The following is an 18,814-nucleotide window of genomic DNA, read 5'->3' on the forward strand; positions in this document are numbered from 1 at the left end:
AAGGTGCGTAAGCTAACCGCTTGTTCACGAAGGAGCTCAGATTGAATTAAAGATGATGTAGATTTGTATCTCTAAATGTTAGAAGAATATTTTTGTTTGTAATGAGACAATATTTATTAATTGATCACTATAGTATATTTACTAATGACTGATAGAATGAAGCGTGGAGGAGGTATATTATATTTTGGCTTATCCTATCTGGGATTTGTATACCATTGAAATGAAGTCCGCTATACATTGAGCCTCCTGACTTACAAACTTACAACAACTTACAAAGAAAATGCTCTCAGTTTAAGAACATTAAAAACTTTCCACGTGGCTGTATCTTTTACTCGGGCACATGGCCGAATTTCCTAATGATGCTCAATAATAGAACGCACGTGCTTGTGAGAGAAAGATTTGTTGCTTTGCTAAGGTTACATCAGATACAACAAAATAGCGTCAACAACCGTGATTCATCACATGTTCGTAGAAACCAATTAGGATTCGATCCTCAAAATATTTCACATGTGTGCAATATCAAATACATTCTCGTTTAAATAGAGATAACTTAAATTGTGGTCATAAAAATATTTATTATCATGTTCTCCTGTTTGGTATTTAACTAACAGGTTTCCAGTGGTAAAAGAAGGAAAAACAAAGAAAGAAGAAAGAAAATAAGAACTTATGTATATTTAAAGAAAATAAGAACTTATGTATATTTTACGTCAATATATTGTATAGCATTTGACTGATGCAGCCAAAAATAAAATAGACATTATGCATTATATTTACTGCGTATACTTTTTAGACTTGCAAACTATGCTATACGTAAGTGCCTTAAGTCTTATTAGAATGACTGTATCCGTCCGTCTGTCTGTCGACAGGTATCAGCAAATACGGTAAGATATATATAGATATAGATATATATATATATATATATATATATATATATATATATATATATAACTTTTTTCTTTCAAACTACTCAGCCTTGCAAGAATATGTTCCATTTCCATTTAACCATCTCTTGAAACCGAAAGTGGTAGAAATCAATCCGTTTCCGATTTCAGCGTTGAACACAATAAAACAAAAACGATAATAGATAACTACAAACAATTTTGTGGAATCGATCACGATAGGACAAAAACGATAATAGACAGCTACAAGCAGTCTTCTGGAATCCATCTCAAGAAAAGTCTATCATAACCACCCGTAACACTATCAAAACCGGCAGCGGCTGAAATTAACTAGTACTTTCAGTTTTAATATTGAATTACATGGAGCAAAAACGGTAAGATATATATCGAGAAGCGGTTTTCCGTAATCGATTCAGCGTCCAAAGAAGAGGCTCCATCTCCTTCGTTAACTCTCTATTCAAACGGAAAATGGTAGAAATCAGTCGTTTCCAGGTTCAACGTTGATCGCTATAGAACGCAAACTGTAATAGATAACGACAAGTGCATTTTTGGTATCGATTCAGCGTCTTAAAGAAAAAATTCAAACTTTTTCTGTACCGTAACAACTAAGACGTGATAGAAATTTACTGTTTAATAGGTTTCATCTTACAATATCTCTGTATTACAGTCAACAGCTATACAAATCTGTTTCAGTATAGAATACACATAGTTTGGAAGACTATCCTAGTTTCACAATTAAAGCGCTTTAGAGGATAAAGGTGTTATGTTACATTTTTCGAAACATTTCATTCTGGCGGCTCATGCACGCGTTATATGTTAAGTATGCTACGTAACACATTATTTAGCGAATCCTCGTCCGAGTGAAGAGATTTGGAAACGATGAAAGGGGTATGTTAACATAGTTGTGAAAGTCAGTTTTTCCGAAATGTACAATTTGTTACATACCACCTTTATCCTGTAACCTCTTCCAATTATGAAACGAAACTCGCCTTTTTTTTATTTGTGTTTGTATATATATATATATATATATATATATATATATATATATATATATATATATATATATATAATCACACTTTGCAGTCACCAACGGTCCATATTGCATGTTCGCCGAACCGTTGGCATCATGTTAAAACATCGCGGTCCCATTTCGTCGCTTTCGTCCATGCAACCCAACTGCGTCTATACATGTTATGTAATTGAAGAAGAAACCAATTAGTCTACAAGAAATTCAGTCATCAAAAAATAAAAGAGCCCTAATTCTAGTTCCAGTTGAATGTTAAAAAGATTATATAAAAATTAAAATTGGAATAAGCTTAAACAAATAAAACTAACTATTTTGAAAACTAGAAATTTCTTCCTCACTGGCTTGAATAACAACATACAAGCAACATTGACTATTTTTATGTGACCTGTCAAATTATGTCAGTTTATCATCAAGTGTTCTTTTTTTTTCCCTTAAATTTGGATACTCTAGTGTAGATTTTAAATATATAATAACTTGACGTAGTACAATTTAAAATATATAACTTCGTGATGAGTTGGTAACATTATTAATCGGGTGGTATTGCATATTATGAAAGACAAGATTTCCTGTAGATATTTGCATGCTAGTAAATGTCATCAAATTTTATTTATTAGTTTCAAAGTTACAAGGGCGGTTCAAGAGAAATGATACCCTTATATAGGTTCTGTACGGTGAAAATATTAACAGCGAAATATAAGTTGACACACTCGGTAATACAACCAGATCAACAGTGCTGCAAACTCAACGTAAAGTTGAAAGTTTTTCAAATAGCACTGCATTAGGTTATTTGAAAACAAAATGTTAAACGAAAATTTACAGTACTATATTTATTATTCAGTGTTACAAATTAAGAACGCTACAGTATAACAAACATTCAACTTTGGACTCCTTTACAACAGTTAATAACGTAACTGAGACGGGCGGGGCAATGTACATCTGAAGTATTTTAGTGTTGAATACTAGGGTGCGCATTACGAACGAGTAAAGACAAAGTTATAAGCATTTTTTTAAAAGCTTTATTTCAAAAAACTACTTAGGTAAGTATCACATCTAAGAACTTAGTCAAATAAATTAAGATGTCAGATGCAACACGAAACGTGCGTCACAGTTTTACATTGAAGATATGGTAGGATTCATTATAGTTCAGATGTTGCACTTATTTGCTAATTATGAAAAATGAGAACACAATTCTCCAATGCCTTCGGACCAGGGAGAAAATTTTTGTAGTCAGAGAGTCGGAAGTTTTGTCGTTTCCGTCAAATGTTTACAACTCTTGTTCCTATTATATTATGTTGCATAAGGTTAATGCTTTCGTAGTCTACAGTAGTTGGGTGTGCATAATTTATTATCTGCACATGACATTAAAATTTATATTAATTATAAGTTTAACAGTGGTGGCGATAAGTACTGTACTAGTATATATAAAAGATTGACAAGTTTACAGCTTTAAAATCTGTAATTGAAATGAAATTACGTAAATCCTTCAGTTTTACGTTCTATGATTATACCATGTAGGCTAAAGGAGGCAATGATTATGTTAAACGAATGAAATGATAAAATGAAGAAAGTGGGAGGAAATGGGAGAACGCCGAAAAAACTCACACATACGATGCTTGTCAACTACAAAGCTCACTTGGCGCGAGCTGGAATCGAACCAGGAACCCCGCGCACCTTAAAATCTGTGAAATACACTCTGAGGCTTACGTAGTTTTCTTTTGTTCTTCAATTGCTTTTATATTTTTAAAATTTATTTTAAAGTATAGAATTTTGTTTATTTATTTCGAAAATGGAACTTGAGCTTTGGGTATTCGTTTTGTTATGGGCTGTGTGATCTCACGAGCTTTGAAAACATGTCATTAATCAGTGATTCGGTCTTCAGAGTTAGTTAATCGTATTAATGCAAGTGTATACATATATTTCTTGCAATCCGCACTCGTGTTTATAGATTAAAAGCTATTTCTTTGTGTTTTTAAAGCTTTTATTTTTAGAGTTCTGTACATAAGATCATGTTATTTACATTTTACAAAATGATTACATGTTTTTGCATTTTAGAGGAAAAACTTCGTAGACCGTTATCCAGGAATAAGTAAATGAAAATACTGTTTTGAGCATCCCTAACAAATTAGGGGGAGGTTTTTCCCTCCCTCCTCCTCTTTCACTTTTTCCCTCCAAGATCACTGTTTGATTCCAAGACCGTCTGACTATAATGACTGTCGCACTGTTCTGTTGCCAAATTAATACGAAAAAATAATTACCGTTACGGAACAAAATGGGCTATGTGAAATCGCCTGTTAGTTTGCAACTGTGTGAGATCAATAACCTTGCAGTTATTGTAAAGTTTATTTTGATAATGCAGTTGATGCTTAATTGACCGCTTATGGATTGGTTCATGCGAAAGAAAGAAGGAAGAGGCGGAAAAGTGGAGAGTTTCCTATTTTTTTCTTTTATTCAGGTGAGGAACAGATGTTATTTCTTTTGGCAGTTGGCCAACTCTTTCTGTCTTGAAATGGAGCATTGCCAAGAATTTCTAAGCTTCACTGAACTATCTGATGAACAGACTAGAAATAGCTGTATTCGGGAAGCAATGGATAATGGTTTTTCATGTGTGACGTTTGCACATACTTATTAGAAGTGGATAAGTATATTGCTGTAAAAAACATTATAATAATTGTCCGAAGAACGATCGTGCGCTGTGCCTCTGGTTTTCAAAGGGAGTTCTAGAAGAGGTAAGGCGGGAAGCGGAAATCTCTCCCGTATATGTTGCTGTTTGAACGACAGAGTGTCTTTCGGAACTTGCTATGCTGCTTTATATTTGGTGTATTGTATTTTCTTCAATAATAGTACTCGTTAGTTCAGTATCCACTTTTCACGTTGTTCAAAACGTTGCAAAAATCAAAAGGATGATTTTAACGATTTCTGTGATTAATTTCTATAGTACATGAAAAAGTCACCAAAATGGATGCAGGACTAGTGAACACTCTTCAAGTATTGCTTAAGGATGGTTGTAATTTGTACATGTTTTTAAAAAAGTAAACTCTTTGGCATGGCTCAAACTGACCACCGGCGATTTTTCTCTGTTAAAACATATTACAGGTATTGCACGCGAGTTGAGCTCTGACCTTTACTGAATCAAAATGTAACAAGAGGAATTGAGAAAACTTTTACCTAACGCAAAATAGTACTGCCGTTTTCATTTCATTCTAAAATTAGTTGCATCACGTCGCTGATGATGTGATACCTCGTATGTCCAATTTGTTAGTTTTTCAGGCCACTATATCTATTCACAATATTAACATTTCATACCTTCTAAAAGATGTTTTATCCTTTAAAAACACGCTGATACAGCTGCTCTCGTCACAGCACATATGGATATAATACATTGAACTCACTGGCATATGAGGTATCACCTGAAGTTGCCAATAATCGACATGCAAGCAAACGCTGTAGTTGATTGTTTGTCAGCAGTTAATGTCTTGTGACACACACAAGGGTTTGCTAGAACCTGGGTTATTATTTCTCATCAGGTTTACGCCAAAAACTCAAAATCGCAAAATCTGGACATACAAGGGTTCACATCTTCAACGACGACAGATTTTTGTGACAAGAAGTAATGTTTTTGCCCTGTTCCTTTGCAAGAAGGAAGAATTTCACTGGAGTCTCAAGAAACCACGCAATATCTATAATACGTATTTGTGCAGTACACTATGGTCAGGGCCGTGCCGTGGAAAATCAGCGCCCGGGGCGAGAGTATACGACGGCGCCCCCATACTCATATTCCAAACAGTTTTTCCTGTCTTTTTTCCTTCTTTCTCCCGAATTTTTCGCCCCTTACTTCGGCGCCCGGGGCCGTCGCCTCGCTCGCCCTCCCCTCCCACAGCACGGCCCTGACTATGATTAATGAAAGAGAGATCATGATTGTTTCCCTTCATAATTAAAATTTAATAACAACGTCTTTCTCTGCCTATGCAATTCAGTAGTTAAATAAATATTTTACTCCGATGGCTCTCTCTTTTTGAACTTAAGATGCACAGTGGTTCAATGGTAGAAACCCACTCTGATTCAAGGAGTGCCCATTACCATTTCAGGCAGTAGAATTGGTGGAGGACAATCATGTTACTGTTTTGTTATATTCATTCCATTAATTCTTAAAGCCTCTGCAGGTAATAAGATAAAGCACAAAAATTATTTCAAAACCATAGGTGGTATGGTAGTGAACACAACTGTTTTTTAAGCAAGTGTGAAATGATTTGGCGGATTTTAAAACTTTTTTTAATATCTTAACTGGAATTTCAAAATTTACCATAAAAACTACGAAATTTCAGGCCCTTGCGGGGAATGAAGATGTAAATTATTTTTAAAATCATGAATGGTGTAGTCAATCTAGTCATTATCCAACTTTTGACACCTAGTTCAATTTCATTGGGCAGCTTTAAAAAAAATCAATATTTTTTTTAAAAAAAATCAAATTTTCATAAAAATTGCAAAATTTTGAGGCCCTTGCGGGAAATGAAAATGAAGTACAAAAATTATGAAAAAATTCACAAATGTTGTACTAGCCAATACACAACTTTTGACACCTAGTGCTATTTAATTGGGCAACTTTTGATTTTTTCGGTCCAGTACATATCTGTCGCGTTGGTAATAATTACAAATCATCCTTTTTGTTTACATATTGGAGTGAAAGATGGCTTTATGATATGTGGAATGTTTCATCATTTTGCATATATTTTCAATACTTCGTGAGAGGCGCATGCATATATATATATATATATATATATATACACACACCTCTCAAGAAGTATTGAACTTCTCTTTCTCGTTCTCCGTTGCATATGTACCAATTTGTCAGAAGATCCTTTTCTGATCATATGATAATACAAGCGAGTAACTAAGTAAATTTAGCTAACAGTGTATTTTTTATTTCGTGTGGTGTGTAAAGTGGCATCGGAGCGATGCAAATATTTGGAATTATTATTCTAATTGAAGACGAGCGAAGTTGTCACAAATTTGCTTAAATATTCCAACTACAATCCCAGTTTCACGAGATCAGTTATTATTGGTGACAGGACGTGAGTGTATCGGAATGACCAAACTCAGTCATCAAATTAACAATCTCAATACTCTCAATGATCGTGGAAGAAACAATGGGCCAAATGTAAAGTGAGATATTATTTTTTTTAACCACCATAAGTCCATTCTGGATACCAATCACTCAATATGTCGATGTCCTTGTCTTCACGACACCATGTTGTCGCAAGAGACCGTATTGCGGTGGAGATCAGCGTTCTAGCAGATTCACCACGATCATTCTCATCCTTAGTGCTCTTCTCATTCATGAATATTTGACCAAATACAAAATACCACAGGTCTGCCAACCCCCATAGTCCCAAAATATGGCATCATATAACTTATATCTTTTCTTCAAGAGACAGTTCTTAGTAATATTACATAAAAACTGTAAAAGTTGCTACCAACAATGGACTAATCGTTGAAATACGTGTATACGGCGTAGATTCTTTGGTGTATCGAGTAGCATCTGTTGTTCGGGAGAGGGTGAGATCCACACGTGATTAGGTTGGTGTATCTATTTAAAAAAGTTTAATAATGAAGAATGTGTAAAAGTAGTAAAAAAAAAAAAAAAAGTGAAGATAGTGACATGAGTAAACTTAACGGAGAAAGGAAAGAAAAGACATTCTGTTGTTACAACATTCTAGCAGCCATTCAAGATGACCGAACACAACACATAATAGTATTTTGCTGTCTAGTGCGTGTTTTTCTTCTTAAGATTCAAAGAAAAAAGAAGTCACTTCCAAACTCTGATGACAAAACATTTTTCTCTTAAGTTAGTGTCTTTTGTTTACTGATAGTTTGAGTTTAGCGTCTGTCCGTACACCAAAACTATGTGAAATTCGAACCTAAACAGTTTTAGCTGTAATCCGAATCAGCATAATGCGTTCAAACTTCAAGGTTTTCCCACCGGAGATCAGCCCGGGGCCCTGTGCAGGAAAGGCACTCGCGCTAGCCACTAGACCAACAGGAAGGACTTTTTTTAAAAATAGTGTTTACGGATGCTTTTGTTCATAATTAACATGTAAATACCCTCTATATTGAGGCATATTTATATGTGCGCTTTCATTTACAGTCCAGGTTCCAATCCAATTGAAAAGATCCCTGAGTGTGATTATACAACTGTAGGAAAAGCATCATCAGGACAAATATTTGCAGGGTTTTTTGCGTGACATTTAGTATATGATACTATTATGTGTTGTCATTTTCTGTAGTTGCCTTTAATGTAGAGGTAATATTTCGTGCCAGATCATGTGTTTCGAGCCAGAGTTTAGAAGAAAAACATAGGAATATATTAAAATCAGAAAACGATTATTTTGTAGATATTTGAGTCAACATTTGAATTTTGTTGCTTTAGCGAGATATACAGACGTTATGGATATTTCGGAAAATTCGTGAAAAAATCGTTAGAAATGCACAGTAAAATCGTAATTTTAATTTGAATTAAGTCCAAAAATTAAAAAAAAAAATATATATATTATAAGCTTTAGAGCTTTTTTTTAGACAATTTTCATAAATAAAATCTATATTTTTATCGAGAAAAAAATGCAGCAAGTGGTTAAGATTTAATAATTCGAGTTTAAACGATGAAGGGGAAGTTATTTAGTAAATCACTTTTTACGTTAATGACTGACATGTACTAGTTCTTGAAAAAAATAATTTCTGTTATTATCAAAAATTAATTTGTTTTCGCTGCGGCAAGTCGAAGGAAGGAAAGTTTCACATGTTCCCAAAAAAATAATTGAAAGATGATCTAGACTTCCATTCTTGTTGCAAATGAGAGTAGAAGTGTTTTGAACATAAACATATACGTATACTATCCATTTAAGTTCTAACTGGACAACTAATTTCCTTCTTATTTCTATTCTTGCTTTCAGGTGCTTAAGGTGTAAGGTGTCAGAATGTATTGTGGAATGTATAAATCAAGGTACAGAAATAGGAAGCTTTGATGTTGAAGTTGAAAAGTAGGAGTAAAGGATGCAATATGGCTAGCGATAGCCCGTTTCTTGTTCAGGCCATATATGCCTTCAAAGGAAAGAACAATGATGAGGTAAATGTTTATATTGTTTCCTGTAGTACTATTTAATCAATAATTTCTTAGTAGTTTATCTCGAGAATCTTAAAATAGTTGTTAATTTGACATGTGAATGAGTTTTTCATAGTAAAAAAATACACTTTTTCTTCCTTTTTTATTTATTTTTTTTTTAATATTTCGTTGTTAAAATAATAATAGTTTTAATGGTATTTTGCCTCAACAAAATGTAGTAATCAAGTTCAATTACTACTTTTATTTTCATTGTAATAAGATTCTAATCCATAGTGATGCTAAGTAAATTTACATCCAGTTCTAATTCTAATTATTTTAGTCATAGAATCTCACCAGTAACAGAAATTCATTCAAATAAATAAAAAATAACCATTTCTTTCTTTTATTTCTTCTTAAAAAGACACAACAAGTTAATTGTCCACATGTCAAGAAAGTAACTTTTAGCTCAAATAAAGTAACAGTTTATATTGTTATCGAGAGGAAATGTCGCTGGTAGTAATCCTTAGTGGTAAGATTGAGTGAATTCAGGTTGTTCCGAGATGTATTATTTTCCAAAAGGTAATACCGGAATTATACCTTCAGTGGTAACTGCTAGTTAATTCTTGCTTGTAATTTTTTCCTTCTGAAGTATGTTTATCAAATAGCATCGTTTCAGTATTAATGCTATGTACTAGTGTCAGAAGTTCATGACAGTCATATAAGACATTCCACTTAGGTAGTAAAACTATTTCGTTTATTTCTGAAAACAGTACTTTTCTATTGTGACTAATTCTCTATTATTCTGAAAATACCAATGCTACTTAAACGTTTTCATGTGGAATGTTTGACTATATAATTGTAATATTCAAATACCTTAAGTAACTTCCGAGTCAGTTGACACATGAATACTGTTCAGAAAATTACGTGGCATTTTTTATTATTATTTACAGAAAATTGAGTTGAGAACATGGGTTTGTTGGCATGCAACAAGAACTAGCTTTTGTGGGTAGTGCTAAAAGTTTTCTCAATTTGTTGTTTAAGAATATAGGATTTGTCAATCTTTTAGCCTCAGAGAATTAATAGCCTAACTCTGGGATGTTAACGTTAGGTAATACATTGAACATTAATACACACACACACACACACACACACACACACACACACATATATATATATATATATATATATATATATATATATATATATATATAACTCGTTACATAAATATCTTTTGGCATTCAGTTACAGAATAAGATTTATAATGTGTACTTTCGTAGGAAACGTTTATCCAGAGTTATTAAAACTTTCTTACAGCTATGCTTTAAAAAAGGCGACGTAATCACTGTGACACAAGTCGAAGAAGGAGGTTGGTGGGAAGGTACATTAAATGGGAAAACCGGTTGGTTTCCTTCTAATTACGTGAAAGAATGCAAAGGGCAAGGTGAGTTTCGCATGAGTTTTTAAACATTTTGATGTTATTTTAATCTGCCTTATATATATATATATATATATATATATTTGTAATGTTTATTTCTGATGTGTGATTCTGTCTATTACAAATTTGTTATGTATCATGAAGTTTATTATTATTATTAATTAATATTTACATCTTTTGTTAGCAGCGAGGCTGCGTAGAACGAAATGTGCAGTTTAAAGTGGAATCTAAATTAGGGTCATGCATTCGATGCTCACCCACCGAGGATCGTACTCTGGATTAAAGGCAGATGCTCTAGCTACTAGACCAGGGTGTCTATCGGTCACGAAAGTCACGAAAGTCATGATAAAGTCACGAAATCAGAAAACGGTCCTGAAAGTCAAGAAAAAGTCACGAAATTTAGCTTTATGGTCACGATTTTTTTATCTGTACGAATATAAATACAGGCTGGAAGATTTTATTATATAAAACGTCAAAATTCACCGCCAAAAATGTCTATTGTCGGCTTTAGACGCTACCAAGTCGCAAGCAAAGCACACTTCTATCGCATGCATGAAAATTCGGCGTAATTCACACTGGAACTCGCTCTTGAGACTGTCAGTATCATTGAGCAGTGGTGATGCAAATCGCATCGCATCGCCGGAACCACCTACGCATCTAACCAGTTTATTTAACTGTGAGAAGACACCAACCTTTTATTACTCCAAGGAACAAGCCTTTGAAAGTAGAGATAAGATAAAGATAAGTGCTGAAGAATATAGGTACTGTTATTAGTTTTTGAATGTTACGAAATTTTATGGTTTGGAAAAAAAAAAAAGTCACGAAATTTCATTTTAGAATTTTACGAGACAGCTTGTAGACAAACTTCATAATACATTTCATTATTATTGTTATCCCAATATTAATCATGTTACTGTATTAGTAATAAGAAGAAAACAGACTAAACTCTTTTGTATTATATATAACAACGAGAAAAAAGAGTATCATTATCATCAGAGGGGCCGCGGTGGCTCAGTGGTAGAGCGTTCACCTCTGGTGCTTGGGGTACCGGGTTCGATCCCAGCCTCCGCCAAGTGAACTTTGTGGTGGACAAACACTGTGTGCGTGGGTTTTCTCGGGGTTCTCCCGTTTCCTCCCACTTTCTTCATTCCACCATTTCATTCATTACTCATCATCACCGTCTCCTTTAGCCTAACCGGCATAATCGTGGGACGTAAAACTCGAAAATTTCATTTCATTTCATTTCATTATCGTCAGTTATCTTACTATTTTAGATAACTTAAGTGTTCAGTAACATATAGTGAGTTAAGTCCAAACGTTGTAATAAATTGGACAGTTCTAAAATAGTGATTAGTGATTCTGTAAAATAATGATTAAAAATGCATAGTTTGAGCAAGTAGAAAGAAACATTGACTAGTTATACTTATTACGCGAAAAAGTCATGGGGAAAACTATATTATAAGGAGGAATGTAAGATCTGAAGATTGATGTTGCTGATTGTTTGTAAGATCTCAGTATTGAAGGTGAATATAAATACAAACTATGGTCAGCTATTATTTTTTTCATTCCACATTCATAAATACCATTTTTTTCCCATTCAACATTAATATAATAAGTATCATTGTTTTCCCAGCCAGTATTCGTATGATGTTGAATTACGTTTTTCCTTTAATATTAATAAATATCGAAATAAAACATTGCTGATTCGTAAGTTTATTGAGGAGAGTCTAAATGGTAGTCATTTCAAAAAATGCTTTGATTTTTATGGAATTTAATGAATACTCTTGAGAAAATCTTACTACAATATGGGCTGCGATTAAAAGTATTTTGCTTTTATAACTATCGTTAGTTTTTCTTTTATCATGTGTATTGAGATTAAGTTTACCGAGAAGTACTGCAATGAGATTACTGACATTAATTGCTTTTCAGTTGTTTCGTAGCTATGCACTTCTTTGATGTAGGAGCTCATGGATAAATTCATGATTTCATCCTGAGTTTCTGTTTAATACTCATTCCTTGATTTTACAGACCTCAGATTAACAGATTTAGGATCAAAATATGGAGCAGCCAATTCAGTTTGAAAGCCCTGATTTTAAACTTAAAAATGTTGAATTTATTATAGTGTGTATTTACAGTGCACCAGGTAGTTTATACAGCCAGATTGGATAATGTTCTTGATTATAACTGTAGCAATGCATTATTTATCTTTCTTTTGTAATGTAATTGTGAATGTTAACCATTGCAGACTTCGTGACAGAATATACGAAAAATCAGCAACACTAGCCGCTATTTTTTGCTCCGTTAAAACGAGGGATGTGTGTGTATTTTATTACTAATAAAACTCCAACTGACCAAAGCAGTATATATATTTTAAGATTATATATTTGTGTTACAGTTTCGGCTATGTAACATAGCCATGTAACATAGTCATGTAACATAGCCGAAACTGTAACACAAATATATAATCTATATGTATACTGCTTTGGTCAGTTGGAGTTTTATTAGTAATCTTGAATTTTCCAAAGCTACAATGAATAATTTACAAGTGTATTTATTAATTTACGTATTTTCATTCGTAGAAGCTGCTTCTAGTCCTGCTGGAAAAGGATCCCCTGTGAAATTACCCCCAGAGTTGGTTGCCCAGCAGAAAGTCTACAGGAATCTTGTGCTTAAAGACTTGATTGATTCAGAAAGAGCTCACGTAGCAGAACTTCAAGCACTCCTAAAGAACTTCCTTCATCCTTTAGAAAAATCGGAAATGTAAGTCTATCATAGTTTATTCATCGTTTCATTCGAAAATTTCTACATTGTAAAAAGCATTTTTTTTTAAAATCGGAACTTTAAATTCCCCTTTATGTAGCATATAAATTTCAGCTATGTTTTAAGCATATATGTATGCTCCATTGTATTCTTCCTAGACACAAATTATTTTCAGCAAATACTGTGTGATGTAAATGGGTATAGTAATTTCCACTGCACAGTTTTGAACCGTCATTTACATTGTAACTAGCTTTTTTTTTTTTTTTTATTTCTTTGCTTATGCCATAAAAAAAAGTATATCATCCAAATTTTAAGCTTTTGAAATCAACAGCTTCAGTCGGCGTTAGTAGTCAATTCAGCCTTTCATATAGTAGTGTAGATAGCAAATTTTTTCATCGTAACGCCACTTTCGTATTATACTTCCTTTCAAATAAAATTGCGACAATTTGAATCACTACAGTTCTAAGAATGGCTTTATGTTTTTCAAAACAACAACATAAATAGGAAGCATTCTTAAAACTAATAAAAACAGTGCACATTAATGATTGGCATAGAAAAGTTATTTAAAATGTGTGTTTTATCGAGCATAGACATTATACTTAATAATCCACATATAATTAGGTAACCCAGAGAAATAGGTAAATAACTTTAGTAACATTGCTATCTATAAAAATTAGCAATAAGTGCATAATTTACGAGGGTAATCTCAAAAGTAAGATCTCCAAAGCCCAGGGAACGCAAGGAAACCTGTCGAGCAGCTGTTGGCAACACTGTTGTGTTTGTTGTTTCGTCACTCCCAAACAAACCTGCGCACACCTCACTGGGACGCTTAGTGTTGGCTTGGCAGCCTTTTGAAATGGAACTCGGGCTTGATGATAAGTGCGAAGTTCCCGCACTTATTCAGTTTCTGAACGCAAAAGGCGTTAAATGGAATGAAATTCATCACCAATTAATGAAATGTATGACGAATCGTACATGCATGTCAGAAACGTCCGGAAGTTGTGTCAGGGAGTTTTCTGCTGGTCGTACTGAAATTTGCGACGTAGAAAAAATCGAAAGATCGTTGATGTGTAACCCAGTGACTACCTTTTTCCCAAGTTGAAAGAACATTTGGAACGCGCTTCAACAACGACAACGAGGTGATAGATGAGGTTTAAAGCTTGCTCAAACACATGACAGCAAGTAGGTATGACATAGACATACAAGAACTGCCACAGCGCCTACAAAACTGTATCGATCGAAATGGCGATTATGTAGAAAAATAGATAAATATAGAAGCTTTAAAATGATGTTGAAAAAACAAACATTTCTTTGTATGCCTAAAAAGTAGGAAACCTTACTTTTGGGACTATCCTCGTAAATAAATTTAAATTTTCAACTTCATATTACTACGAGGCGAAAAAAAAAAAGGACCGATATTTAATTGGAAACAGGTAAGTAAGTTTAGCAACATTGTTTTATTGGATAAAAACAAGTACATATCCACTTTATTTTTCAACATAGTCACCATTATTTTCCAAGCATTTTCTGTACCGTGGCACTTTATATATATATATATATATATATATATATATATATATATATATATATATATATATATACCCTCTGCATAGAAGTTCGCCGCCTGGGAGTTCAGCCACTTCAACACTGCCGTTTTCAATTCATCAGGTTCTTCAAATCGTTGAGGTGAAAGCCATTGCATCCATTGTTGTTTCGACTCGACATTGATGTAAGAAATCCATGTTTCGTCACCCGTAACAATGTGGGTAAAAAATCCATCACCCGCTCTGTCGTAGAGATCAAGATATGCACGTGCTGCAGTCAGTCGGTTCTGTTTGTGGACGTCTGCCAACATTTTGGGGACCCATCTGGCACACAATTTCTGATATCCTAATGTTTCTGTAAAAATTCAAAACAATGTTGTTGGTGAAACCTCTGGAAATTCGATGTGTAGAGCGGTAATGGTGAAGCGACGATTTTCTTTAACTTTTTCATTCACTCGCTGCACCAGGTCGTCAGTGTGAATGCTTGGTCTTCCACTCTTCTCTTCGTCGTGAATATTTGTACGGCCTTTGAATGCACGACACCGTTGCCGTACCTTTCTTTCACTCATTACACTGTCGCCGTACACTGCACACAATTCTCTATAAATTTCAGCAGCACTTTGTCCTTTGGCGTGAAGAAATCTAATTACAGAGCGGACCTCGCACCTGGCGGGATTGTGTATGCGCGCAGCCATTTTAACACGCTCCAGCACACACGAAAACAAACAGATGACTAGCGAAACTATGGTTGTTTGATAGCCAATGGACCAAGTGATGTTACTGCGCAAGCGTGATCCGACCACTATTGCCAGTCGTTATAATAAAATATCGGCCTTTTCTTTTGAAATGCGCCTCGTACAACACATGCATTCCGTAACCTACAAGATGGATTTTAATTTCATCTCGAGTAATCATTTCATATATATATATACAGTATACATATATATAAACTATTAAATTGGCCACCTCTCTTAGTTTGCTACCTCCCTAAGTTGCCTTGGTTTTTCAATAGAACCTGCATTTTTCATATGACATATGTAATACTCTATAAATTGTCCATCTGTCTATTTTGGCACTTAGCCGCATTGAAGAAGTAGCGTTGTTAATATTAAATTCACCTCTGTATATTGGATACCTATGTGATCTTTACTTTTTACAAACCTTTCAGAAGGTGTTTTACTGTCATATGTTTCAGCAGATCAAACAACCGAAGGGAGGAATTGAAAACTTGTCTACCCTTTATTTTTTATTTTATTTTATTTTATTTCATTTTATTTTTATTTATTTATTTATTTAACTATTGGCGACAGTGTATCTATATATTGATGTTGAGGCCTCCCATTCATATTTTATATCGTAAAATCCTTACGTGTTTCAGTCCAGAGAGATTTGGATATTATTTTTGCCACTTCTTTGTATCCTTGTCTTCATAGGGAGCTTGTAGAAAATTTGCAGAATGAATGATGATCGGATATATGTTGTAAAGTGTTAAAAGAAAGCGGTGAACAGTTATTTTCCAGATGCACAATAGGTCGCTTTTGGTGTTTGACTACTGAGAGTAGTGGGCAAGACAGTATGGATGTTTTGAGTATTCCTGGAATTGACATTTTATCTTATCTATTGTCATAGGTGGAAAAAATTTAAAAAATGATTTGCCATAGCGTTTTATAGCTAAATAACACGTTGAAATTACAAATATTGTAAAACAGTGTAAATAATGAACTAAGATAGCTATTTATTTCAGCGAATGCATTGTAGAAATAGATTTTACTATATGTTACTTTTAAAATACAACCTACTACAAAGATATTAATTAGTAGCTTCATTATTGTTGAGGAAGTTTAAGTTAATTATCAGGCAAATTGCTACGAGAGTAAAGAGAATAGTCTGCGAACGATAAAGAGAGAACACGTGTTTCTATTGGAGGAATACATTAGCCTGTAAATGTATTTGTTTCTGACTGAATATATGATATCACATTATATTTGCATTACTATAATCGCGCAGTCGGTAGGATGCTATCAAACCTACGTTATGGAGAAAATATTGCCACCTTAGTTGAAACAGTAAATTCTTAATGAGTTTCACAAACGTGATGCAAAGGTTCGTCAGTCACAGCTTCTTCAATTACATCAGAGGAAGAACAGCTTCATTAGTTACAAGAGCAAAGAATTTCAATGAACAAGCGTTGGAAGGAAGAAGCAAATAAATAAATAAATAAATAAGAAAGGTGCAATGGATGTTTGAATGTTACAGGAACTTTTCTTCTGGTACTATTTTTAAGAAACTGATAGGAAACATTTCAATTTTTGAATTGATATAAATACAAGATTGCTAAATTGAAAATGTTGAATATAAAAGAGGTTGTTTTTAAGATCTATGAGGAATTGGAGGGAAATATTAGTGATATGATTCACCAGTCGATGAGTAAGGTAGTTACAAATGTTTTATTGTTTTTTGGGGATATAAAATGGCTGTCAATAATTATTCTATTGTGGTCTATGTTTATTATATATTTAGCGCTGTGTTTACCTACAAAGGTAATCGAATAATATTGGTATGGTATACTGTGCATAAGTATTTCTAATAGTGGGTACAATAAAGAGGTATAAGGAAATACCTGTTTCTGTTGGATGAGTACATTAGCCTGCAGATGTGAGTGTTGTTGATTGAATATCTGATATTACTACATATTTACATTACTACAATTAGAAGTGCTCATTACGATCTATAATATTTTTAGTTAAAAAACTCTGTCAGTTGGCCACATTCCGTGGAACTAATGGTGGCCAATATAGAGAAGTTTCACTGATATATATGTGTAATATTTATATACACGAGAATGATTTCGTGCAGCAATAACTATGCAATTTATTTTTATGTCCATTTTTAATATTTTAGCTTGACGGTAGATGAATATCGACAATTAGTAGGTAATATTGAAGATGTAGTGGAATTACATCAGCAGCTTTTAGCAGCGTTAGAGGATTGCCATCAACGATCTTCAACCGAACAACGTGTAGGAAAACTTTTCCTACAATCAGCTCCTCGTGTGAAACATGTGCACCAGTCTTATTGCTCAACACATCCTCGTGCTGTGTGCATGCTGGAAAAATACAAGTAAGTACATTTGTATGTTATTATTCTTATTAATTCCTTTCTATTGATTTCGTTACACATTTACTCCAATCATCCTCATGGTTTCACAATGCGTAATTATTTTCCTATATGTAGTGGTATGCAAGAAACAATAATTCAATTGAAAGTTCTATTTTATTACCTTTTCCTTTTCTTTTCTTTTTTATTTCTTTCAATTCCTGTCCTTTTCTTTCCTTTCCTTGCTTTTCCTGTCTTTTTTTTTTTTTTAACTCACAAATCTGCACCTGATTTTTGTTTTTACCAAAACGCTATGGGAACAAGCTTGCCAGCTTAAATAACGTAAAATGAACTTTAAAACTTCATTAAATATAAACTAATTATTTGCTGAGCAAAACTTCAACCCGTGTTACAGTTTCGCCAACTAACTCTTTGGCTTCATCAGACACTATGTGATACAGGATAACTGTACAATCGTATATTAAAACTTCAAGATATGTAATAACGTATAGATTTCATGCCAAACATGTTGAACATGATCTGTTAATGTCAAGAACTTATTTTACATAGTACTTAATCAAAAAATTACTGTTTCCTTTTCTACATTTTTTAGGTTGTATTATAATTATACATATGTTATTATGTATTTCAGAGACGAACTGAATGGCTTTATGGAATCACAAGGTGCTCATAGTCCAGGAATTCTGGTACTAACTACTGGCCTAAGTAAACCATTCCGCCGGCTGGAGAAGTATGCGGGTATGCTCCAAGAACTTGAACGACATGTTGAAGAAAACCATCCAGACAGAGGTGACACTCAGCGTTCTGTTAGTGTCTACAAAGATATTGCTGTAAGTAGAAGATAACGAATATCTTGTTGTGCATGACTGAAGTTAAGATCTATAAATTTTGTCTGATTGATCACATTAGTTCAATAGTGTCAGTGTCATATGATCGTAG

The 18,814-nt window shown here is 33.7% G+C and overlaps 1 protein-coding gene across 3 annotated transcripts in view; it reads left to right on the forward strand.

The window, feature by feature from the left end:
• Positions 1-18,814, forward strand: part of RtGEF (Rho-type guanine nucleotide exchange factor) — an 89,540-nt gene that overhangs the window by 23,586 nt on the left and 47,140 nt on the right. For all 3 annotated transcript variants that reach the window (XM_081768546.1, XM_081768544.1, XM_081768545.1), the window contains exons 2-6: positions 8,871-9,043; positions 10,334-10,460; positions 13,034-13,214; positions 17,660-17,878; positions 18,507-18,705. In XM_081768546.1, coding sequence (XP_081624672.1) covers positions 8,942-9,043; positions 10,334-10,460; positions 13,034-13,214; positions 17,660-17,878; positions 18,507-18,705 — 828 coding nt within the window. In that variant the 5' untranslated portion in view covers positions 8,871-8,941. The remainder of the gene's footprint in view (positions 1-8,870; positions 9,044-10,333; positions 10,461-13,033; positions 13,215-17,659; positions 17,879-18,506; positions 18,706-18,814) is intronic.

This window comes from Thermobia domestica, chromosome 8, assembly GCF_964235325.1.
Source record: "Thermobia domestica chromosome 8, izTheDome1.hap1.1, whole genome shotgun sequence".
NCBI classification, from domain to species: domain Eukaryota; kingdom Metazoa; phylum Arthropoda; class Insecta; order Zygentoma; family Lepismatidae; genus Thermobia; species Thermobia domestica.